At 36.0% G+C, this 26001-nt stretch overlaps 1 protein-coding gene across 2 annotated transcripts in view; it reads right to left on the minus strand.

Moving 5' to 3' along the window:
• SH3TC1 (SH3 domain and tetratricopeptide repeats 1) overlaps nucleotides 1-26001 on the minus strand; it is a 773464-nt gene that overhangs the window by 567293 nt on the left and 180170 nt on the right. For both annotated transcript variants that reach the window (XM_044062806.1, XM_044062804.1), the window contains exon 5: nucleotides 10587-10692. In XM_044062806.1, coding sequence (XP_043918741.1) covers nucleotides 10587-10692 — 106 coding nt within the window. The remainder of the gene's footprint in view (nucleotides 1-10586; nucleotides 10693-26001) is intronic.

Genomic DNA, 26001 nt, shown 5'->3' on the forward strand with positions numbered 1-26001 from the left:
TCGGCTTTATAGTCTCGAGATACTGAAAACTGAAATTTGACATTTTAGTTTTTCGAGATTATGAAATGAATCCATGTGTGTGTGTGTGTATATATATATATATATATATATATATGTGTATATATATATATATATATATATGTGTATATATATATATATATATATATATATATATATATATATATATATATATATATTATTTATTTATTTTTTAATAGAGAAATTATATCATATGGAATGTCATAGAAATTCAGAATTTTGAATAAGTAATCCTAGTTAACCAACTCAAACTTTTTTTTGTGAACATTTAGACTAATAAAAGTTTATTTATGGCTGCAACATTTAGCACTATTAAGACCCTGTTAATATTCTCATGAGTATTTCTTTTATTTATGAAACCAATTTGATCATTACTTCCTAAATTAAAGGTAAAATATTTCATTCTATCTGATAAAAATCGACATAAAGAATTTGTATTTTGCATTTAATAATAAAATCAGCCTATATGGTGAACATTCTAAAAGTCTTTATTTTCCTTTGGAATCAGTGTAATCAATGAGCATCTCCAAGATGGGGCATTACTTCCTTGTTGGAATAGCTGTTAATACTTTTTGGAATAAAAGCATTAAACTCATGGATAGAGTGTTTTAAATATCTGGTATTATACTGTCATTCGTTTACCTTGTTGATAATGTCATTTATCTCAGTATTACTGAGAAGGATTTATTCATCTAAGATTGTAGGCAAGGGAAGGAGGCTAGGGTAAAATGGCACAATATTTTAAGACATGGACATCTCCTACCTCTTATACCCAAAATCACATTTAACTGGAGTCTATTTCACTACATTTCATTTTTTATTATAAAATATCAAATGTACCAGATATGGACAAAATAATGTGCAATGTTTTACTACATGTCATTTTGAAAGGTGTGAGGCTTTGACTTCTAATCAGCATCTGGACTGCAGTGCAAATCTCTCACTTTTACTTTCTCACCCCATATACACACACACACACACACACACATACATATATATATATATATATATATATATATATATATATATATATATATATATATATATATATATGTATATATGTAGGTCTACTTTACTTACCTGGAAACCCACATCGCTCACATCCACTTCACCGAGACGACTACAACACACCAGAAGACCAACATCCGGAACACCGACATTCCGACCCGAGGTAAGTAACTGCTTGGCCATCTTGTTGAACTTTGTCCCTTATCCCAGAGATAGTGTAAAGCTTGGAGTTAGTATATTTAGTTAGGGGGCCCAGATGGGTGGGTTTAGTTTTTTTTTTTTTTTGTTGTTTTATTTAACATGTGTTGATGGGGAAAGTCCGACTAGGACAGAGACTATTTTCAGTGGAGGCTCAGGGAGAAATGCCTTCCACAATATTTTCAAATTTAGTTTCAAATACCTTTTTATACTATTTTCATTATAATCATTATTATACAATACTATTGGTCTTCAGTTTTTAATTGTTTTCTATATTCCTAATTCCATATGAATTTAAGTATTCCACTACATAATTCTTTCTACATAAAACCTTCATTTAACCATTCATTCAAAATCTTTAAAAATATTATTTTTTGACAGTCCCTTACATTTGTATATATTTCATACCCTATTTCATTTGATCACGCAGTCAAATCTATATTTACTTGTCCTAATACTTTATCTAGCTCATATAAAGAAATCTCCTTATCCAACTCCTTATTCTCTTTTTTAACTTTTTTTACCTATTTTTCTGCTACCTTCTTTTTTCTTAAACATTTCTTGTACATATTGTACTACACTGTTCATAATATTTTCCTGAGTTATTTCTCTTTCTCCTTTTATATTTTTTTATTTCTGTCACTACACTACATTTCTTTACTAATCTGCTTAAGTAATATGATACCTTTTCTCTTTTTCCTTGCAAAATATATCTTTGCTTAAATAACAATTTTTGTATTGTTTCTTGATTTCTTTCATATAATTCTTTTTTGTCAGCATACTTTCTATGATTATATTCTAAATCTTCCAATGAATCATTACATATTCTTTTATATTTTTCTTTCTCTACTTTCCTCACATCATATTGCTACCATAAGAAACATTTTCTTTATATTTTTCCTTAAACATCATCCATCATTCAGACAACTTTTTATAAAATGTTCTCATAGTAATGTGATATTTCCATAACTGTATTACTAAGATCTTTCTTTCTTCATTCCATGCTTTCTCATTTATCCATTTATTTCTTTGCCTGTTTTTATATATTCCTTGTTTTCCTTTATCTTTAGCCATATTGCAAGATTATTAGAAAATCCTGTTTCAGCTACACCCCATACAAGTAAACCTTCTGATACTATAAAATAATCAATTTCAGTTCTATTTCATACCCTTTTGTCCATGAAATTTTGACCCAAAGTTTTAACTTACCACATCTTATAACTTCTAACATTTTTCCTATGCCATTTCCTTTATTTTTATGCTTGCCTCTTAAATCACAATTAAAGTATCCTGTTAATATAATATTCATATTTATCACTACATAGTGTACAATCTGATGAAATAGCTTTCCCATAATGTTATAATTCAATATACTTGTTCTTTCTATTCTAAATCTGCAATGGTTAACCTTTCCATTTTTGCTAAAGTTACATCTGATATCTTTACTATACTTCTACAAAATATGGCTATTCCAGAACATCTCTCATTTCCCAAATTCCAGATTATATTTCCTCCACATAGATTCTCTGTTTGCAATCTTTTTTCATTTGTTAAAAATCTTATGTCTTCTAATATAATTGCATCTACATCACATACATTACAACACTCCAAAATCACTATTCTTCTTACTATATTCTTAATACTATTCACATTTAGAGAATGTACTCTAAAATTTTCCATTTTTCTCTTTTCCTTAGATGCATGATTTTATAGGTTCATAGATAATTATTAGGCTAGCGGCCTTAATGGAGCATTCTAAGCCTAGCCAATTTCCCTCCCAAAGTTGATAACCAAACCCTGTATCTTATGTCTGTGAGTCAAACACATTAACTATTACACCAACCCACAGCCCTTAGCTATTTATATTATTTTTATTCATTTCCTTTTTTCTTTTGTTCTTGTCCTTTTAAAATTTTTTTTTGTCTTTTACCTTTTTACCAATAGATTTTTTCTTTTACTATCTCCCAGTTTATGTCTTCTTCACTTATTTCAGAGCCTTCTTAGATATCCTCCTTATTATTTTTCTCATCTAATGTTTCTTCTATTTCTACTACTTCTAAAATGTATTATTTTTGTTCATTTTCATCTCTTTCTTTGTTTTTCCTTACCCTTAATTTCATTTTTACAATTCCAACATAAATGTCCAGTCTTGTTATATTTATAATATTGCATTTAACATTTTTGCATCATATCCCATTTCCCCATAGCTATATTTTCTTTTATCTCAGTTACTTATCAAATGCCCTTTTTTTCCACAAAAAAGCATGTTTTGGGTTGTCCCCAGTATTTTACAACACCCCTGTTCCCCTCCACATTTGTCATGCTTGGTATATGTATAACTTTTTCTGTATTTAACACAGTATTACAATCTGGTCTGCCAGTCCACAAACCCCTTTTATAATAAACTTCTGAAATGCCCAATGCTTTTTTACATAAAGTTTGCAAGTGTCCTTTCAAAGTCTCTATTTCCAACTTTGTTCAAAATTCTACATGAATTTTATGTATTTATTTATTTTATTTATTTTTTTTTTTTTTTGATTCCCTGTTCAATTTTTTATCAGACAAATATTCTATGTGTTCTGACATTCAAATTAAGCAAGTCTTTAGTCATTTGTAATGCTCAAACTCCTCAGGTTATTCCTAAATCACAATATCATCCTATTTGGAATATTTTAGCAATCACTAGAAAAGTGGTCACTAAAAATTGGAAGAATTCAAATACTCCCTCAATGGCTGAATTCATAAATATTGCAAAGGCTGTTTGTTATAATAACTTACATGTTATTAAGATGCAACATAATAATAATTCTAAGTGTAATAGTTGGCTGAAAGTAGAAAGTTTACTAGAAAAATATTAATTGAATGTTGGTACTTCTCTTTATTTAAAACAACAAAATAATTTTCTTTATATATGTTAATATGATTTAATATGGACTACTGTAAATGGTTACTTTGTGTGCATTTTATATGTTACGTTTCTGTTTTGTAATTCATTACATTTTTAGAATTCTAAAAAAAAGGTTTTGTGAGTTACAGTCTTTCTTTTTTTATATTCTTCAAGAAAATTTTCCATTCCATTAAAAAAACAGTCCCAAGTATAATGTCACAAAATGTCTCTTTGTTAATAAGAATAAATACTTTTACCTTATGTGCTTTTACACCCAAAAGAGCTATTAAATTGCCCCACACTTCATACCTGTCCATTTCTTTGTCTTCCTTACTTTGAATCCTTACCACGTACTTCCATTTTCCATTTTCATCTGTTTTTTTTCTGCTACTCCCCTTTTGCCTTCTTTCACTTTATCTGCATATGTTTTCTTTTCCATCTGACTACTATTCTTTTAGATTGTCTCTGTTGTAAATTGTCCCCCTAGAAACTGCCTCCTTCATTTTCTGGTGCAATCTGCATCATCATTTCTTCAAGTAAGTCATCCTGCAACTCTCCTGACTGGAGGATTGGAATTATATATCCATCTTTTGCCGACTCATCTCAATCAAGCAGATTTCTTTGAAACATCACCTCAAAATCCTGCATGCATTTCCTGTCTTGATCTCAGCTTTCTCCTCCATTTCTCTCACCCATCCATCATCTCCTTCTGTTTCTATCTGCCTCACTGTTTCTCCAAGCCACCTCTGCACCCAGAGCAGAAACAGGAAGTGTTCATGCAAAAATTAGTTCCACTTACAACTCCTTTGAAAAGAAGCCACTAACCTAGTGGAACTAACTCAGTCAACAAAGAATAAATAAAATAAAGCTCCTAAAATAGTATTATAATTTAAGCATTGTGGAATAGAAAAATGAGATAAACCAGAATTATGAAAAGTAACAAGCGTAGGATTTAGGGATAATGTCACAAGATGACTGTTTAAAGACAATGCTTGATCTGTTGAAGGAAATGTTAATCTATACAGGTGTCACTTATAGATCTATATTTATTCTATAGTCAGATTAATATGGTGCTTCTGAATTTACTGCAAAACAGCTGTAGCATTTAGAAAGTTGCGCATTTTTTGAGGTCCTATATCCTAAGAAAGGCATTTTATTTGACATTCCTAAGCTATTCAGATTTATTCCGTCATCAAGAGAGGTTCAAAGAATGAACTGCTGGACCTTCTCATTCATGTCAAACTAAATTTATTAGTTTGTCATGTTCAATTATAAATTAAAAAAAAAAAAACTTGGAACTTTGTTTAGTTAATAGTCTTGAATTTTAAACAATTATTCTCTATCATTTAGCTAAAAGTGAAATTGTATACATCTGTATATAACATTAATGTTATCTGCATTCTTTTAGAGTTCATTTTTTGAAAATAAGTTTTTCTGTTTGAAAACTATTTTAAACAAACAGGCGATTAAATGGGAGCATCTATGGCCACCACTTTTGCCAAGTATTTGTTCATTCACTGGAAAAACACTTATCTTTCTTAGAAGGAATTTATTTAAGCAGGTTTTATTTTACAGTCACTTTATTGATGAAATGTGTTTCCCCTGGGCTGGCACACATAAATATTTAATTTAGCTTGTTAAGATTTTAAACCATAGTAGAAGTTGAATTTTACTGTCTGTGAGCAGGCAAAGTGTAATTTATTTTTCACATGTGAAGATTACTTTAAATAGTGGAAGATGTAAGTTCATTTCATATATTTTCAGAAAACTTTCTAAAGTGATAACAGATTACAAATTTTATTTAAATGAAGGTGAGAAGATTACCAGATATTTCTTGATAAACATTATAATTTTAATAATAGGATTTTGAGAATTCCTCTGTACTGGTACTAATTGTCCAGTGTAGGTTGGTCAGTTAGTATGATGGAAAGAAGTTCCAATTTAGAGACATGGTAAAGACACACCAAAAGACACATCAGTATTGCCCCATTAGCACATCTCTGAATTGAACATTGTGCTATCAGACCTGTCCGCACTTGTGGTCCCCCTAGCAGCTTATACATTGAGTTAGCAAAGGCACAACCCACACAAACACACACACACACACACACACACACACACACACACACACACACACACACACACACACACACACACAGACACACACACACACACACACACACACACACTGGCACACACACAGATTTTACACACACACACACACACACACACACACACACACACACACACACTCACTCAGGCTCAGTCATGCTCGCTCTCTCTCTCTCTATAGATATATATATATATATATATATATATATATATATATATATATAAATATAAATATATATATATATATATATATATGTACAGACACACACATCTACACACATACATACACTGACACACACACACACACACACACACACACACACACACACACACACACACACACACACACACACACACACACACACACACACACACACATGGCTCCACTACACTTACCTGTACCACAGATACTCCCATAGGACTGAATGGATGAATGCCATATTTTTGTCAGTGTTCACTTTTTCATCATAAATTAAAATTTTATTCAGAATTTCTTGGCCGAGCCAATTGGGAGCTGTGAACATTTCCAGGAGCGAATACTTGACTAAATAGCATTAACCTCTCCCCAAAACTATCAAATTATTATGCAGCTTCCACATTGAGACTGATTGGAAAGCCTCAGCAGTAGAGCAGTCCAAAAATCAGAAATGATTGATGAAATACAGAAACCTTCTAAAATAAGGTTTCCACATTGGGATAAGCCTTTTTGGATTTCCCTGACATTTTTAGAGTTAGAAGACCTAAATAAATTACCAGCATATTTCATGCTTCTTCTGTGTACTTTTATGGGAACACAATAACTAATGAAGAAATAAGGTTTAACAAAAATTTTGTTCAGTCTTGTTGCAACTAGCTTTTCAGTACAATTGGCTGAAAGCAAAATTACTATTATTAACAACTAGAGAATTTGCAATGGGAATAATGATTCATTGTACGACTGTTGATGTTATGTCTCAGAAATCTACTGGAACACACAAATGTAAATTTTATGCCTATTGTTGATATATTTCTGATGAGCATTTTCTCAGTCTTCCCTACATGAACAGAAGGCTTGGAACCAAAGAACACTTTAACTGCAATTCGTGTGGGGTTGTTTGCATTCTAAAGTATTCTGGCTGAGTCAGCTTCTATAGGGGTAAATCATACGAAACTAGTCAATGCATATTTATGAGCATCCATTCAGAATTAGGACTTACTTCCAAAATAATGCTTTATGTATGCACACTGTCAGATGTTCAGGATACAAAAAATGTATTTTTTGATATGCATATACTATTAATGGGGACAAGTGGGAGACACTTTAATGGCATTCTGGAAAGAAGTAAATCAGAATGGCAACTTCTTATAAATGCAAGTCAACCCCCACCTCCAGCCTTAACAAACATATTTGCATAAAACATATTCATATGTTATTGCCTATTAGATAACATTGATGCATAGAATCTCAGTCATCTTTCATTGTCTGTTTTTTAATACAAGATATGTTTAACCACCATAAGTATGGTTTTACAATCGCAATCCATTTTAATCAGTCCTTTGTCCTTTGTTTTCAGTGGTCCTACTTATCTTATCGTAGATAAGTAACATATTATGCTACATTTGAGATTAATTTTTATGCATTTTTAATAATTTTGTCTTTTTTTGGCTGTTCCCATTAAGGGTAGCCACAGCAGATCACCTGTTTCCATTTCTTCCTGTCCTCAGCATCTTGCTGTGTCACCCCAGCCACCTGCATGTCCTCTCTCACCACATCCATAAACCTTATCTTAGGCCTTCCTTTTCCCTCACCTGGAAGCTTCATCCTTAGCATCCTTTTCCCAATATACCCAGCATCCCTCCTTAGCACATGTCCAAACCAATGCAATCTCACCTCTCTGGCTTTGTCTCCAAACTGTCCAACCTGGGCTGACCCTCTAATATACTTATTCCTAATTGTGTCTAGCCTTGTCACACCCAGTGCAAATCTTAACATATTTAACTCTGCCACATCCAGCTCTGACTCCTCCCTTTTTGTCAATGCCACTGTCTCCAACCTGTATAACATAGCTGGTCTCACTACCCTCTTGTAGACCTTCCCTCTCACTCTTACTGGTACTCGTCTGTCACAAATCACTCCTGACACACTTCTCCACCCACTCCACCCTGCCTGTACTCTCTTCTTCACCTCTCTTCCACACTGGCCATTACCCTGAACTCTATAAAATTCCCCACAAAGCAGGCAGAAAACGCTCAATATATGGCTGAATCCAAAAAACATAAACAGCCAGCAAAGTAAACGTATCAAGCAGGCTTTATTTGCCGAACAAAAATGAAAACGTAGTCTTTCCTGTGCATCTTAGTCAACAATTTGCCATCTTCCAACCGGATATTTACATCCAAAAGATCAACACTAACTTGGGAGCAAATCAAAATAAATCTCAAGAAATCACTGCTGTGGTTTAAAGATAGAAAAAAACCCATCAAGATCTTACCTACTACCTTTCCAACCAATAAACATGTTGTCAACAAAATGTTAGAATTAGTACAGTCAGGGCAGCTTTGCTTAGAAGCAATAAATTTGACATTAAACATGTTGATTTTTTTTATGCATGGTCCTGGAGTTGGTCCTTGAACAAAATATCTTTGTTTCAGGGAAAGTGTTTTTGGCAACAGTCTGGTGTGGCAATGGGAACCAATTGTGCCAATTCCTATGCCAATTTGGTTATGTCAGAATGGGAACATCACCATATAACTGGACAACTGACAGGCCAAATAGTTATATACAGATGTTTTGTTGACAACATGTTTATTGGTTGGAAAGGTAGTAGGCAAGATCTTGATAGTTTTTTCTATCTTTAAATAACAGTAGTGATTTCTTGAGGTTTACTTTGATTTGCTCCCAAGTTAGTGTTGATTTTTTGGATGTGAATATCCGGTTGAAAGATGGCAACTTGTTGACTAAGATGCACAGGAAAGACTACATTTTCCTTTTTGTTCTGCAAATAAAGCCTGCTTAATACATTTACTTTGCTGGCTGTTTGTTTTGTTTTTTTTGACTCAGCCATATATCGAGCGTTTTCTGCCTGCTTTGTGTGGAATTTTATAGTGATTACTCTGAACTGTTGATGCCAAATATTTAAACTCATCCACCTTCACCAACTCTACTCCCTGCATCCTCACCATTCCTCTATCCTCCCTCTCATTCACACAGATATATTCTGTTTTAGTCCTGCTGACCTTCATTCTTCTCCTCTCTAGAGCATATCTCCACCTTTCCAGGGTCTCCTCAACCTGTTCCCTACTCTCATTACATAGCAAAATGTCATCTGCAAACAACGTAGTCCACAGGGACTCTTGTCTGATCTTGTCTGTCATCCTGTCCATCACTACTGCAAACGAGAAAGGGCTCAGAGCTGATCCTTGATGTAATCCCACCTCCACCTTAAATGTATCTGTCCCTCTCACTGCAGATCTCACCACTGTCACACTACCTTTGTACATATCCTGTACCACTCTTACATACTTCTCTGTCACTCCCGACGTCATCATACAATACCACAACTCCTCTCTAGGCACCCTGTCATATGCTTTCTCTAAGTCTACAAAGACACAATGCAACTCCTTTTGACCTTCTCTGTACTTCTCCATCAACACTCTCAGAGCAAACATCACATCTGCAGTGCTCTTTCCTGGCATGAAACCATACTGCTGATCACTAATCATCACAGCCCTTCTTAACCTATCTTCCACTACTCTTTCCCATAAATTCATGCTGTGACTGATCAATAATTTTGTAACGTGCTTTAATTGTGGTTATATTTAACAGTATATGCACAATTTTTAACAGTATACGCACAGTTGTCACATTGATACTGCAGGTATGTTACATGTTCTCATTTAATTCATTGTTCTGAAAAGGTATCATATTGTACCATTGAGATAAAAGCATTAAGTCCCTATGTTTAAATGCAGAATATTCTTTTTGCTCCAGTTTCTAAATATGCTTTTTTCTGATTTAGTTAACCAACTTTTACATTTACTATTGACTTTGGTTGTTAGTTTCATTCACAGAATATGTACATGTGTATCATTTTATTCAGAAAGCTAAGCTCATCAGCACCTATCACAAACAAATTAAGTAGCACTTATGGTCTCCATGCATTTGGGCAAATACATAACAACAAACAATAACAACTTTTCAAAGCACCGTCAGTGTACTTATCCTATTGACTAATTAATCAATATTGCTTTTTGCACTTTGCATCTGTGTTATAAATATATAGTTATTGGGATTTTTGTTTCACAAGCCAAATGCTAAACAATAATTTGTATAAGTCATTTCTGATTTAAAAAAAAATCTTACCAAGAGAATAGTAGGTAGAAAATTTCCATATCTCTTCAAATGTTTTAAATGTAACAACAATCAGATCCTGTTTAGAATGTATGGAGAGTAGTCGTGCTGACAGCTCCTACAGACAAAAAATAATAGTAATAATGACTTATTTATGAAATTAGTCCCACACTGGAGATGTTTTATCATTACTAGTGTCACTGACTTATAATGGAAGCACATACACTTGCATTATTACTTACAATGCTTTTACCAAGTTTTTCCTATGCAGAAAATATACAATGTATGATAACATTGTTTAGACATTACTTAGTAGATATTGAAAATATAAAATGGGATTTGAATAATGAAAGATATTAATGTGTGACAGAATATTTTCATCATATTCAAAATCTAGTACATTTAATGTTTTAGTTCAGTTTCCAACTTGTAATGTAAGAACATACATTTATACTCCAATTAAAGTTCATAAAAGCATGTAGAAATATTATGGCTTTATATTAAGCAAATTATACCATGCTGTTTCACTTTGTTCTTGAGTCAAGTCAGATCTATCACCATCAGAGTGATGGCCAAGGAGCACTGTTTTGGTTAAATTATTTGTTTGGATTCATACAGTATGCACATGTAGCCAGTAGGGTTCAGTTTCAGGTAAAGAAAATATATGACATCATTAGCCTCTTATCCCATTCTGTTAAAACATGCAAATATTCTTATGCAAGACAACAGTATGTCTGAAGACACCTGATTCATATTTGTTTCAGCTTGGCATTATTCACATTCTTTTTCAAACACAAGGCAGTCAACACTAAAACAAAATCCTAGACTTTTCTGGATATAGTTTCCAGAAATGACTGATAAATTCCGGATTCAGTTTATAGAACTTTAGTCATGTATTTGGCCATAGAACTGCAACTTACGCATTATTGCCAGCTTTAAAGGCACTGTTTTGAAGACAGATTAGAATTAGAATCACAGTGCAAGGGGTAGCTATTGACAGAGGAAAGAAGAAAACAACTTAACTAGTAGTTTCACTAGCAAGTAAAGTCTTCCACTTACACAGTAATTAAAAAAAAAATAACACTAGGACTGACACTTCCGGGATGGCTCCACACTGATCAATGGCACAGTTTCAGCTCTCCAATTAAGAAAAAAGAAACTGAGAAATAACAGCCAGGAATAATGCCAGCTTGAGTAAAATTCAGTTACTGGCCTGCAAGCAAAGAAGAAAATTATAGAACCAGAGAAGGTGACAAAAAAACACTGGCTGGCAAAAATCCTGCAGCTGATCAGCAAAATGCAGTTCAAGCTTCAGCTTTAGTACAAGAGATGTCTTCCAGTAATTTAGAGTAAAAAAAGCAAATGCACTTAGATATGATTAAAATAAATGAAACACTGCATGTGTAGCAACTCAAATAACAAAAGGCTGGAAAACATAGAAGAACCTTTAAGTAGCTATTCAGATGAACTGATGAAACTGCAAAAATTAGAGGCTGAAATAAAGAAAAGACTGGCTTAATATGAAACTTCTCAAGAAGACCTGTTTCAACAAATATGGTAAAGTCAGAACAATGAATGTGGAAAGAAAACATGAGATTTTCTGATGTACCAATAGAATACATTTTATAAAAGCACAAATATGCAAATGTACTGATATTCCAGAGCAGTATTTGTTAAATGAAAGGGCACACTGAGTGTATGCTCCAAACCTCAAGACTGGTGTATATGTTAAAGATATTAAAGCAACCAAGAATATTATAAGTAAAGATGCAATCATGCCAGATGAAAAAGTCGAACTTGGCAAAACTGTGGCAGAAAGAAAAAGTATTAAAAAGTAGAGACAGTAAAGTATGGAAATCGATTGTTCACTGTACACCACGCTGATAAGAAACAAAATCTATCCCAGCAATCAGTGAATGGAATGACATTAAAGCTACTGTATCCAGCTGTCTTCAGTATATTTTTGTCTTGGAGGATCAAAGACATTTTAGATTCTGAACAAGCTAATATGGAGATACAAAAGTTTATCCAACAAAAAGTGAGCCAGTAAAAAGAAAGGGGTCTGCTTCTCATTCCTATGACAATAAAACTCATCTAGAAACGTTACCAATTAAACATTTTATAATGTTCCAAATAAAAATGCTTGAGAGACAGAATAAAGCAGAGGAGTTGACTAAAAGAATCAGGAGTACCTTGGACTTGAACTAGAGTCTGGTATGGGGAGATGGAGATGAACAGGATGAAGACCAGGAACACTGAAATTAATGAATGGAAGGGAGACTATAAAGCATCAATCACATTTGTGGAATATGGCTTTGTAAGAAAAACTGAGAACACTGGACTTTTCTTGATTCTGTTGAACTTATTGATGGCTATAAAGTATATCCTGCTTTAAGATATTATATTAAACAAGTACTTTTTTAGTTGAAATAAATATAGGCTTTACAGTATAACAAGAAAAGAAAGGATGGATAAAAGCAAGTTTAATTTTAATATGCTGTGAGCCTGGGCTGCTGGGGGGGAGGGGGTGCTGAGTGTGAAAGTATCCTGATTGTATTATATGCAGAATCAAGATACTTTCTCTTATTTTTTACATGAGTGAATGTCTAGAGTAATGTCCTTGGCTTAAGCTATAAACAAGTGTTTTTTTGTATGCAAGTAGGATTGAAAAATAAGACAAAATGATGAAAGTCATGAAAAACACTAAGCTTCTTACATCTGCAAAGATATTACTTTTTGTTTTTATTTATTTTTTCATTTAGCAAGTGGTTCATTGGCTGTATCTGAAGGCAGCTGTACATTGTATTTTGAGTGAAATTTACATAGGTTTATTGCAGATTACTTTTACATAGAGAAGAGTTGTCTGCAGGTGCAAGCACTTAATCTCGAGAGTTTGGAGCTTTCTTTTCTAAGGGAAATGCAACATTTAAAGGCACATCTATGAAAAAACAAAGTTTGAAATTAAGGGACTTGAATAAAAGATAGTAGACTCCTTTGCAGCATTAATATTTCCAGGCATTTAATGGAACAGTTATAATTTAGTTTTATTTAAAGATACCCAATGTACTTTTTTAGGGCTAAACGTTAATATGTTCTGAAAGCATACAAGCTGTTTTTTTTCACATCTGGGAAGGAAACAGAGATAAGAAAAGAACAGAAATTGATCAGTGTAAGTAGGAACAGAGGTTGTAGCATATGCTTTAGCATGATTTACCTTAATTTTAGGTTAGGTAACACCTGTGGGTGCAACTGTAAACTGAGGGCAGTTGTTCTTATCTGGAGGATTAATCTTCATTTTTTGAAGATGTACACAGTTGTGTGTGTGTTTTATGTGTTAAGGGATGGAGTGCTCTGAAATGCAGTTATTGTGTGTGTGTGTGTGTGTGTGTGTGTGTGTGTGTGTGTGTGTAGGTTATTAAAATAAAATACTTAAAAAGTGATATAGGTTCAAATGGGGATTAAAATAAAAACAATGGTATAAAAGTTCAGCCTACCAAACATTTATATGTGTGCATGTAACACAAATGTTTGAAATGCACATTAAAAATATCATGTATATTAGGTGGGAACAGCATTTTATATCATAATGGCAACACTATCCATATTATCTTGGAACATAAATGGCCTTACAGGTATAGACAAAAAGGAAAGAGTAGTGAATTATAATAAGAAATGCAGAGTGCAGCTAGCAATGATGCAGGAGACCCACGGGGAAAGAAATGAACATATGAATTTGACAAAGAAAGGATTTAAGGATAGATATTCAGCAGAACATCAGGAATAAAGGAAAAGGGAATCAATTATACTAATTGCTAGAGGGGCTCCAATGGTGATAGAAAATGGAAAAAAGACAACAGTGGTAGATTTGTAGTAGTAAGATGTTACTGGCAAGGGAGGAGGAGTATGCCGACATAGATTTATAGTACACCAAAAATTGCAATTATGGAGCTTAAGAAAAGTTTGGAAGAACTAATCAGCTTTCAACAGGAATATTATTTATAGGTGGGGACTGATAAGTACAGTTTTGTACCTACCATAAATGTAGATGTTCGAAGATCCACATTGCTACAGTCCTTACATATTAGTCCGCATGTCCAAATACTGGGTTAAACAACAGATAAATTATATTTCAAATGAACAGCTGAAAGAAGCAATATACATCCAATAACTATTTCAGTCATATTCTAGTCAAAACTGAGATAGAAAGGCAGGGCCAAAAAACAAAGAACAACCAACCACCCCTGATTTACAATATTTACAACCCCAACCACACAACCACCTCTAACTACAGAGGGAAGGAGGGAGGAGGTTAATGTGGATCTTCGAACATCTACATTTATGGTAGGTACAAAACTGTACTATGTTCTTCATCTCACATTGCTGCAGTCCTTACATATGGAGGGAGGATGGCAACACTATAAAGCATTAGGAGCTGCCAAAATGCCCTGTAAAATTGCAGTGGCAAAACCAGCCCTAGATTTAGAGTAAAGTGGAAGGTGGTAATGCTTAGAGAAAGTATGCACTGAACTCCAAGTAGCTGCCTCCAAAATATCTTTAGTAGCCCTTAAAAGCTGTAAGTGGAAGTGGCAGTAGCCCTAGTGGAATGAGGCCTAATCCCAGCTGGAATCTCCTTACCATGATGGGAATAACAGAAAGCAATACAAAACCCAATCCACTTAGAAATAGTTTGTTTTGAAACCGGTTTGCCCTGAGAACCCAAAGCAAATGAAACAAACAATTGCTGAGACTGCCTGAACCCTTTAGTTCTGCTCAAATAATATCACAACTGTCTGTGTATATCCAAAGTGTGCAAAATCTTCTCCCCTTTATTTTGGGGGTTTGCATAAAAGGTAGGCAAATGAATAGTTTGGTTTAAAGCCACACTAGAAACCACTTTAGGCATAAAGGAAGGGTTAGTACGCAAAGACACCCTATCCTTGTGGAAAATTAAGAAAGGCTCAATCGCCATAAGGGCCTGTAATTCAGAAACCCTTCTCGCAGAGGTAATGGCCAACAAAAAAGCAGTCTTCCATGATAAATATTTCAACTCGGCAGTCGCTGCAGGCTCAAAAGGTTGTAGAGTGAGTTTCTCCAACACAAAATTGAGATCCCAAGCAGGAGTAGGAGCTCGTGGGGTCTTATATTCTTTGCCCCTCTAAGGAATTGCTTAAACAAAGGATGAGAAAATAATGGTGGGTCACAGTCATAGTGAGCAGAAATTGCTGCAGCATGAACCTTTATAGAGGAGAAAGACAAACCTTTGTCCAATAACTCAGTAAGGTATTGAAGAGCAACACTTAAATTAGGTTTAGAAACATCAAAGTCCTTTGCTGTACTCCAAATTAAAAATCTCCTCCATTTATCTGCGTAAACTTTCCTTGTACTAGGCCTTCTGGCCTTCAAAATAACATTCAAAACTTGTTGTGGAAGCTGAGACCCTCCAGGGTTTAAAACAGAATATGCCAGGCTGTTAGATGTAGAGAGTGAAGTTTGACATTGAGTAAATGACTGTTCTCCTGAGACAGCAGGTGTGGAATCGAAGGTAAAGGCCATGGAGGCTCCTGCCAGACTTCTCAGTAATGGGTACCAGTGCTGTCGAGGCCAATCCGGAGCTATTAAAATCATAGTTGGCTTGTCCTGTCTGACCTTCAGGAGTACCTTTGGGAGGAGAGGCAGTGGTGGAAAGGCATACACGTGAAGATTGCTCCAATTGAATGAGAGAGCATCCACTTTCCAAGCTGTGGGATGAAACCTTTTTGTGCAAAACTTTGGCAGCTGGTAATTTAGTGGAGAAGCGAACAGATCTATGTCTGGAGTTCCCCATGACACTGTCAATTTTTGAAATACATGAGGATCCAATTTCCACTCGTGGGGATCCATAATTTGTCTGCTCAACACATCTGCTAAGGAGTTCTGTGCTCCTGGCAGAAACCTTGCCTGAAGATTTAGCTGTAAACTGAGAGCAGTTTCCCACAGAATCATTGCTTGTCTGCATAGAGGATATGAATGTGTCCCCCCTTGCTTGTTGATGTACCACATGACAGTTGTGTTGTCTGTTTGAATCAACACCTGCCCTGGAAGAAGTAAATCCTTGAAAGCTATCAATGCAAATTGGACTGCTAACATCTCCTTCAAGTTGATATGCAAATGTTGAAGTCTGGCAGGCCACGTGTCTTGTACCCATTTTCCATTTAGATGAGCTCCCCAAGCTTTGTCTGAGGCATCTGTCGTTAGAATCTGACTCGCCTCTGGTCGGGTCACAGAGAGTCCCTTGTTTAGGTGACATTCCTGAGCCCACCACAAAAATTCCTTTTGAATGCAAGGTATTATCTGAATGACAGTGTCCATATCTTGGCAGTGTTGCGTCCATACATTTTTGAGATACCATTGTAGCTTCCTCATATGCAGTTTGGCATTGGGAAGTACCAGAATACAAGATGCCATGAACCCCAAGGCTTGAAGGACTGTCCTTGCAGTCAGCCTGGACTGGCGAGACAATTGGTGGAAGTAAAGAGAAAGATTCTTTTGTTTGTCCGGGGTCAAAAAGGCCATCTGGGATGCTGTATTCAGTCTCACACCCAGAAAGCACATGTCCTGAGAGGGTACTAGACTGGACTTTATTTCATTCACAGAATACCCTAGGCATCTTAACACTGCCATCACATACTGCAAATGATGAAGAAGTTCGTCCTTTCCTTGAGCCAGAATCAGGCAATCGTCCAAATAAGGATAGATTTGTATTCCTCTTAGCCTGAAGAAAGCTACCACTGGAGCCAGAACCTTTGTGAACACTCTGGGTGCAGTAGATAAGCCAAAGGGCAATGCAGAGAACTGATAATGAAAAGTCCCAGCCAGCAGATACTTCCTGCAACAGGCCCTGATAGGAACATGAAGGTAAGCCTCCTTGAGATCCAGAGTCACCATCCAGTGATCTTTGCCCAGCAGAGGTAAAAGCTGTTGTAACGTCAACATTTTGAACTTGGGAATGTCCAGATATGTGTTGAGGATAGATAAATCCAAAATTGGTCTCCACGTGTTCCCTTTCTTTGGTACTAGAAACAGGCGAGAATAAAATCCTAGGCCCACTTCTGGCAGAGGGACCGGTTGTATAGCTCCTATTTGAAGTAGTAGAGAAATCTGTTTGTGAGCCTCTAGTCTTTGCTGTGGAGGAACGTCTGGCATGCCTTTGAAAGGAGGTAAAGTATGGAAATAAAACTTGTAACCTTGGTGTATGATATCCAATACCCATTTGTCCTGGGTAATTAAAATCCAATTTTCCTTGAAGAGTGCCAACCGTCCTCCCAAAGGTGCTGCCAGGCAAGAAGGATCTGGCAGCTGAAAAAGTAGGTCATTGGGCCTGTTTACGAAAGGACTGGCCCCTGCCCTCACTCGAAGACTGTGCAGGTGAACTCCATGTTCTAGGTCTGAAGGAACTCTGAGCTCTGCCCCTACCACGTCTAGATTTACCCCTAGACTGAGAGACAGAAGAAGGATACGTCCACCCCTTAGCAGGCCAATTTCTACTAAACTTTGGAGGCTGAACTTGCAAAAAATCTTTAACAGTCTGCATAGACTTAGCCTTGTCTTCCAATTTCTTCAAGACTGACTCCACAGGTGGACCAAACAACACTTCAGACTGCAAAGGAGCATCCAGAATCCTTGTCTTAACATGGTCAGATAAATTCTGATCCTTAAGCCAGGCGTGCCTGCGAAGAACCGAACCAGTGGCAGCCACCCTAGAAGAGGCCTGCAAAGCATCAAAACCACACTGTAAAGAATGCTTACCCACCTGTTCAGAGACATGCACCAAATCTTGTAATTCTTTACAGTCAATGCCTTCTGCCAGAGCATCCACCTTAGATTTCAATTGTGAAAGAAGAAAATTTTGATATTTCAACATATGAAACTGGCAATTCAAAGCCCTCATTGCTAAGGTAGAAGATGTATAGACCTTCTTTCCCCATCTATCCAAAGCTCTGGCCTCTTTATCTAGAGGGACCGGATTCTTTACAACCGAGGCCTTGACACCCTTAGGTCCCTGACTAATAGTTTCTGGGTCCGCCCTAGGACTCTTATAGAGATATTTATGAGCCTCAGGCACCCTGTAATACCTATCCAGTTTAACGGGCGCAGGAGGCAGAGAATCAGGATTAAGTGAAGCCTCTGAAAATACATCTTGCACAACATCCAGAACAGGGGGTATAGCTAAGGGCCTATGTTGAGGTAAAAACAAAAATTCCCTAAGCCATTTCCGTGAATCAGAGAAGTCCTGACCTTCCCACTTAAAATGTTCCCTCACAGAATGAAGTGTCTCTGAAAAAAAAAAATCCTCTGGAGGAGAAGCAGAAGGAGTAGAATCTTCTGCATCAGAATCAGAATAAGGAGTGTACTCCTGCAAGTCTTCAGCCGAAGACTCTGAAACATCCGAAGCCTGTTCAAAACTTTCCAATTCTGGCTCCACCCTAGGCCTCCTATCAGGAGGGGGCAAAGAACCTCTAATCAGAGTAATCAAATCTTCTGCCATTTTAAGCATGTGCTTCTTAGGCACAGACCCTGCAGAACTAGGACTGACACCAACAGAAGCTAAACCTGGCCTGCCTCTGGAAGAAGCCTTGAAAACAGAAGGAGAGGGCCTAACCACCCTGGGAAGGGAGGGGAGTACAGAAACCTGAGAAGCCCCTTCAGCCTGACCTGCTTCTTGAGAGGCCACATCCTGCAAAATCAAAGTCTCCCCCTGAGACTCCAGAGAAGCCTCCATCGGAACCACCGGTTCCACTGAAGCCTCTAAAGAACCGGCGACCGGAACGGACTCATCTTGCCTGGGTTTAACCGCTTTGTCTTTGCGCTTCATTAGGCGCCGGAGTGTCCGTCGGCATATTATAATTGCACCGCTTACCGAAGACCAGCCTAGCACAATCTAACCTTCGCTTAATAGTGCGTTTATTAAATCTAGCACAAAAGCGACACCCGACTACGTCGTGCTCAGGCCCCAAACAAGGAATGCACAAAGAATGATAATCCCTATGCGGTATCCGTTTCCCACAAGAAATACAATTATTCACTTTTTCTGACATCCGGTAATACACTGAGGCAAGAAAAAACCAAAATATTCCCCAACGGGGTACTTAGCCAACTTGGATTCGGTCTGAAACTCCGAACTCGAAAAATTTCAGAATGCCGAACGGCACTTGCAACGCTGCTTCTGCATCGGACCATGCGGCAAAAAAGACTGGGGATATGACGTCGGTCATGCGCTTTTGTACCCTGACGTCCTGATGTCAGTTTTAAGCGCCTTGACCGACGTCAAGCCTAATACTTTGGTATTCGGGCCGACCGAGGACAGCGGACTACCCGTATGTAAGGACTGCAGCAATGTGAGATGAAGAACATCTTGATTTGCAAAAGTGAGGATATATCAGGGGTCCTCAATGGGTAAATATAACAAAAGACACTAGATTTCTGAAGAAATTTATGAAAAGATCTGGAATGGAATATGAGAATTCAGTAGTACACAGAACTTACATATTATTCCTCATTGTCCAAATACTGGGTTAAACAACAGATAAATTATATTTCAAATGAACATGTGCATTTAATTGAAAGAAGCAATATACATCCAATAACTATTTCAGATCATATACTAGTTAAAACTGAGATAGAAATGCAGGGCTATGAAGTAAACATAAGAAAGAGGAACTTTACCACCTACCTGTTAAAAAGAAATGAATTTATTGAATGAATAGTAGAAATTATTCAAGAGTTTTTATGGAAAATATAAATATCTTTAGAAGTTATGGCTAGTGAGCAGGACAAAATGAAAATGGAGTTTAAAAATAGGATAGAAATAAAAGAGAGATAGTTAAGAATGGGGGCAATAAAAGTTAAATTATTGCAGAATAAATTAGATCTCGAAGAACAAGAAGAAGCACAAATGCAGAGTGCTAAAGAGAAAATAAGGGAGTATCTGGTTAATGTGGATGGAGTTAGAAAGGCTGCTGTTTGGCAACTATTTTTTATAATAATTCCAGAGCACAAAAACTTTTAGTATGATGATTTAGGCAACACAAAGAAAAATGGGGTTGTTGCCAAACTTAGAGAGACTTTAATAAGAGAAATAAACAAACTTACTATAGTGGTATTAGACATATTTTGGAAATTTTATGAAAATTTGTATAAAGCAGAGAAATGTGGAAATCAAGAAAGAGAGCAAATGAAAATATTTATAGAAACCTTAATTATACCAAGGTTAGAGGTAGATGAGGCTCTACAACTAACAGTGAAAAGAGGAGGAGATGAGATAAAAATATAGGAGGAGAGGAGACAAAAATGGTGATATATAATCAGTCTTCAGTAAAATCTCCAGGAACAGATGGTATTCCTCTGGAAGTCTGGAAGTTATGTGGGAATAAAGTGATAAATATCTTGAAGATTTTATTTAACAGTATGTTAGAAGGAGGGGAAGCACCAACATACTAGAAGAAAGCTGTGGTGACTGTATTACCTAAAGTGAGTATAGAACAAACAGACCCAGCTTATACAGACCCATTTCAATTTTAAACCATGAGTATAAAATGTTTATGTCTATACTAGCTAAAATAGTGGTAAAGGTGTTTCCAAAACTGATTGATGTAGATTAGTGTAGAACAATAATGATCCAGAGGGAAGCAGAATGAAAGAAAATACCAGTGTTGTTGGTGGGTCTTGGTGGAGAGAAAGCATTCAGCAGAGTAAGTTACGATTTTATGAGTAGGGCCATGGAAGTATATGCCTTCCTTTCTACAATAATAAGGTTAATTAGGATACATGAAGGATAATAGGCAAGAATTAAAGTGGAAGGGTTCCTCTCTGATAAGCTATGTTTGAACAGAAGAAGCAAGCAGAGGTGTCCTCTTTCACCTCTTTATCTGCATTATGTTTAGAGCTATTGGCAAAGAAAATAAGGGATTCAGAAATGCAAGGTTATAGCTGGTATGGTAATCAAGAAAATTTGGTTTTATTTGCAGATGATATTATTTTGCATCTGATAAATCCAGAAAAGGACATCTCAGTATTGTGGAACATTTTGAGACAGTTTCAAATCTTTTCAATTATTGGACAGAAAACAAAGGCTATAGCCGTAAGTTATGTACCCACACACAAATTGGTTCAACAATACCCATAACTATGGGAACACAATAAGATAAAGTATTTAGAAGTATGGCTTAAAAAGTAATCTGTTATGACAGCTAAGGTCACATGGAAAGAAACTAGAGAAAAGATAACGCAAAATCTGATAAACAGGAAGCTATTTTTTATGTATGTGGATAGTAAGATAGAAGCAGTGAAAATGTTTTTAGCCCCTTTAGTTTTATACATACTCCATGCATACGTTTCTCAAACTGAGGAGAAGTTATGTACAATAATTAAAAAAAAAACAGTTGAAGGAATTTATCTGTAATGGGAAATGTGCAAGAGTTAATCTGATCCTTTCAATACAACAAGATGGTTTAGGATTACCTGTTTTGAAGGGCTGTTTTAAGAGCTACACAATTAAGGCTCATATACATCATACAAGCAGAAGAATATAATTTAAAATGGAAAGGGATGATTATGAAGCAGGTTGGAAGTTCAAGAAATAAGAAGAGTAGGATTTTGGATGCAGATCTTTAAGGAGGCTAATAATAGCAACCATATACAATATTATATTTATAAATTAGCAGAAACTAGTCTAAGATCTAAATTAACACAAGCATGGAAAACTGAGAACAAGAATGAGAAATGGCAACAGTAGGGGTACAGAAAAAGGCAAGAGGGTCTGGAATTTACTGGAGAAAATTGGCAAAGGAACCAATGTATTGGGAGCAAAGACGTAGATAGGGAAAGGTAACAGAGTGGGATGAGGCCAAGAAGATGTTTGGACAGCAGGCCAGATGTCTTCCCTATCAGGGATTGATATCAGAGTGTAAGGAAAGGGAAAGGAATAGGGGAATATTAAGTGAAAGACCTGCTCTGGTAGAGTTTTTAGTTGAATCTAGAATAGAAGCTACTGTTAAAAAGAAATAATTAGTAGGGAATATAAAATATTGCATGATAACTATAAGATTAATTCAGAGGAGGATAGAAATAACTGGGAAGAGAAATTGGATAAGCAATTCACAGGGACACAATAGAGATGTGTGTGTGTGTGTGTGTGTGTGTGTGTGTGTGTGTGTGTGTGTGTATATATATATATATATATATATATATATATATATATATATATATATATATGTACACATATATAGCCACACACACATATACATATATGGGTCTCCTGCATTTGTTTGAACTGCCAAAATTTTGAAATTCATATGGCCGACAACATATGATCAAATGTTTGAAAGACCGACAATGAATAGTGGAGATCCTGATACAGTGGGGAACTGGGAGATTCCCCTTTCCTGCACTGTAGCGCAATCCTGGAGTGAGAATATTTAAGTAGCAGGGGGTCTGGAGGGCACAGGCCCCCACATGGGGGGGGCAGCGGGGCTTGCCCCCCTGCTCAACACAGTTTTAAATAGTTAACACTTCTACTACAGACTTTCGGCCTTTCAAACTGTCGAGCAAATATTGTCGGACATATGAATGTCAGCATTTTGACAGTTTGATAATCTGAAGTAGATCTATAGATATGTATATATATATATATATATATATATATATATATATATATATATATGTATGTATAGACACTTAGTGGATATAAAAAGTGTACACACCCCTGTTAAAATGCCAGGTTTTTGTGATATACAAAAATTAGATCATAATAAATCATTTCAAAACTTTTCCCACCTTTAATATGACCCATAACCTATACAATTCAATTGAAAAACAAACAAATCTGTTAGGGGAAAAAATATAAAAAATAAAAAATGTACAATAAGCTGGTTGCATAAGTGTGCACATTCATAAACTAATACTTTTTTGAAGCACCTTTTGATTTAATTACAGCATTCAGTCTTTTTGTGTAGGAGTCTATCAGCATGGCACATCTTAACTTGGCAATATTTGGTTACTCTTCCTTGCAAAAGTGCTCCAAATCTGTCAGATTGCAAGGGCATCTCTTGTGCACAGCCCTCTTCAGGTCACCCCACAGATTTTCTATTGGATTTAGGTCTGGGCTCTGGTTGGGCCATTCCAAAGGGTCTATATTCCCATGTCGACAGGGCTGTTATTTGAACGCCCTTACGTTGACACATATAGAACAAAATGCCAAAATCTCAAATGGCCACAATTTTTTCTCAGGGAAAACAATCTCTGGGCCATTGCTGGGAATTTTCTGTTTCCTCCACTGGAGTGCGATCTCAGAGTTGATATATTTAAGTAGGGGGGTGGGGACATAGCCCCCCCACTTTATTTTGTCTGTCATTTTGGTATGTTTGTTGTTGGCCCAGCTATTTTTTTTTCCCTGGGAAAAAAATTGCTATTGCGGCCTTTCGAGATTTTGGCATTATATTCTATATGTGTTGACATAAGGGCATTCAGTGAACAGCCCTGTCGACATGGGAATATAGATCCCATTCCAAAACTTTAATTTTCTTCTGATGAAGCCATTTTTTTGCTGATTTGGATGTATGCTTCCAGTCATTGTTGTGTTGAAATGTGAAATTCTTCTTCATCTTCAGTTTTCTAGCAGATACCCGAAGGTTTTCAGCCAAAAGTGACTGTTATCTGTTACTGTTCATAATTCCCTCCACCTTGAGTAAAGCCCAAGTTCCACCTGAAGAAAAGCAACCCCAAAGAATGATATTGCCACCACCATGCTTCACCATGGAGATGGTGCTCTTTTGGTGATACGAAGTGTTGTTTTTGGACCAAGCGTACCTTTAGGAATTGTGGCCAGAAAGTCAAACCTTGGTCTCATCAGACCATAACACATTTTCCCACATGCTTTTGGGAGACTTCATGTATTGTTTTGCAAATTTTAGCCGGGCCTGGATGTTTTTCTGTGTAAGAAAAGACTTCAGTCCTGCAACCCTACCCCATAACCCAGACATATGGAGAATATGGGAGATTGTTGTCACATGTAGTACACAACCAGTATATGCCAGAAACTCCTGCAGCTCCTTCAGTGTTGCTGTAGGTCTCTTGGCAGCCTTCCTGACTAGTTTTCGTCTTGTCTTTTCATCAATTTTGGAGGGACATCCTGTTCTTTGCAACTTTGCTGTTGTCCCATATTTTCTCCACGCTTTGATGACTGTCTTCACTGTGTTCCATGGTATATCTAATGACGTGGAAATTGTTTTGTACCCTTCTCCTGACTGATACTTTTCAACAATGAGATTCTTTTGATGCTTTGTAAGCTCTCTGCAAACCATGGCTTTTGCTGTAGCAGGCAACTGAGTAAATGTCAGGAAATTCCTACTAGGACAGCTGAACTTTATTTGGGGCTAATCAGAGTCTCTTAATTGATGGCAGGTGTGTACACAAGAAGACTGAATGTTGTAATTAAAATCAAAAGGTGCTTCAACAAAGTATTAATTTAAGGGTGTGAACACTTATGTAACCAGCTTATTGTACATTTTTTTTATATTTTTCCCCTAACAGATGTGCTTGCTTTTCAATTGAATTGTACAGGTTATAGGTCACATTAAAGGTGGGAAAAGTTTTGAAATTATTTACTGCGGTCTCATTTTTTTTATAACACAAAAACCTGGCATTTTAACAGGGGTGTGTACACTTTTTATAGCCAGTGTGTGTGTGTGTGTGTGTGTGTGTGTGTGTGTGTGTATATATATATATATATATATATATATATATAGAGAGAGAGAGAGAGAGAGAGAGAGAGAGCTCCCAAATATGCAACAACCTCTAGAAAATTTAGGATTTTTGTTTGGAAGTATTTCCATATGAATTTTTATCCCCAAAGCAGACTCCAAAGAATTTTTCTTCAGGTAGATGGCAAATATTGGAGATGTGATGGGAAAAAACAGGTAACTAGGAATATATGTTTTGGTGGTATAATGAGATGATAGACTTAAAAATTCTGTGTAGAATACTCTGTCAAAAATATTGGGCGAGCAATTCGGTATAAAGAAGAAAATTATTATTTTAGCTGGAATACAAGATCTGACAGTAAGGCTTTTTTAAGATTAATTCTGGTGGCTGCCAAAAAAGCAATTACTAGAAAATGGAAATCAAAGTATAAAACAACTGTATATGAAATATCAAATACTGTAACAGAGATAAAAGAACTGAAATTACAATCTTTAGAGAACGATAGCGGCACATTACATATAAAAAATGGAAACTGTAACAGTACATGCAGAATAATGCTTTGGAGGAGGAGTGATTTTAAGGGAAGGCAGAAATTGATTCATTTATGTCATGCTGAATTGCTAATAAATATACAAAAGAATACATAGGTAATGTATAATGTCTGCAGCTGGGAATATGTTAATGTGTTTTT

The sequence above is a fragment of the Protopterus annectens genome, chromosome 2.part1 (assembly GCF_019279795.1).
Source record: "Protopterus annectens isolate FY-2018-M chromosome 2.part1, PAN1.0, whole genome shotgun sequence".
In the NCBI taxonomy this organism is placed as follows: Eukaryota; Metazoa; Chordata; order Ceratodontiformes; family Protopteridae; genus Protopterus; species Protopterus annectens.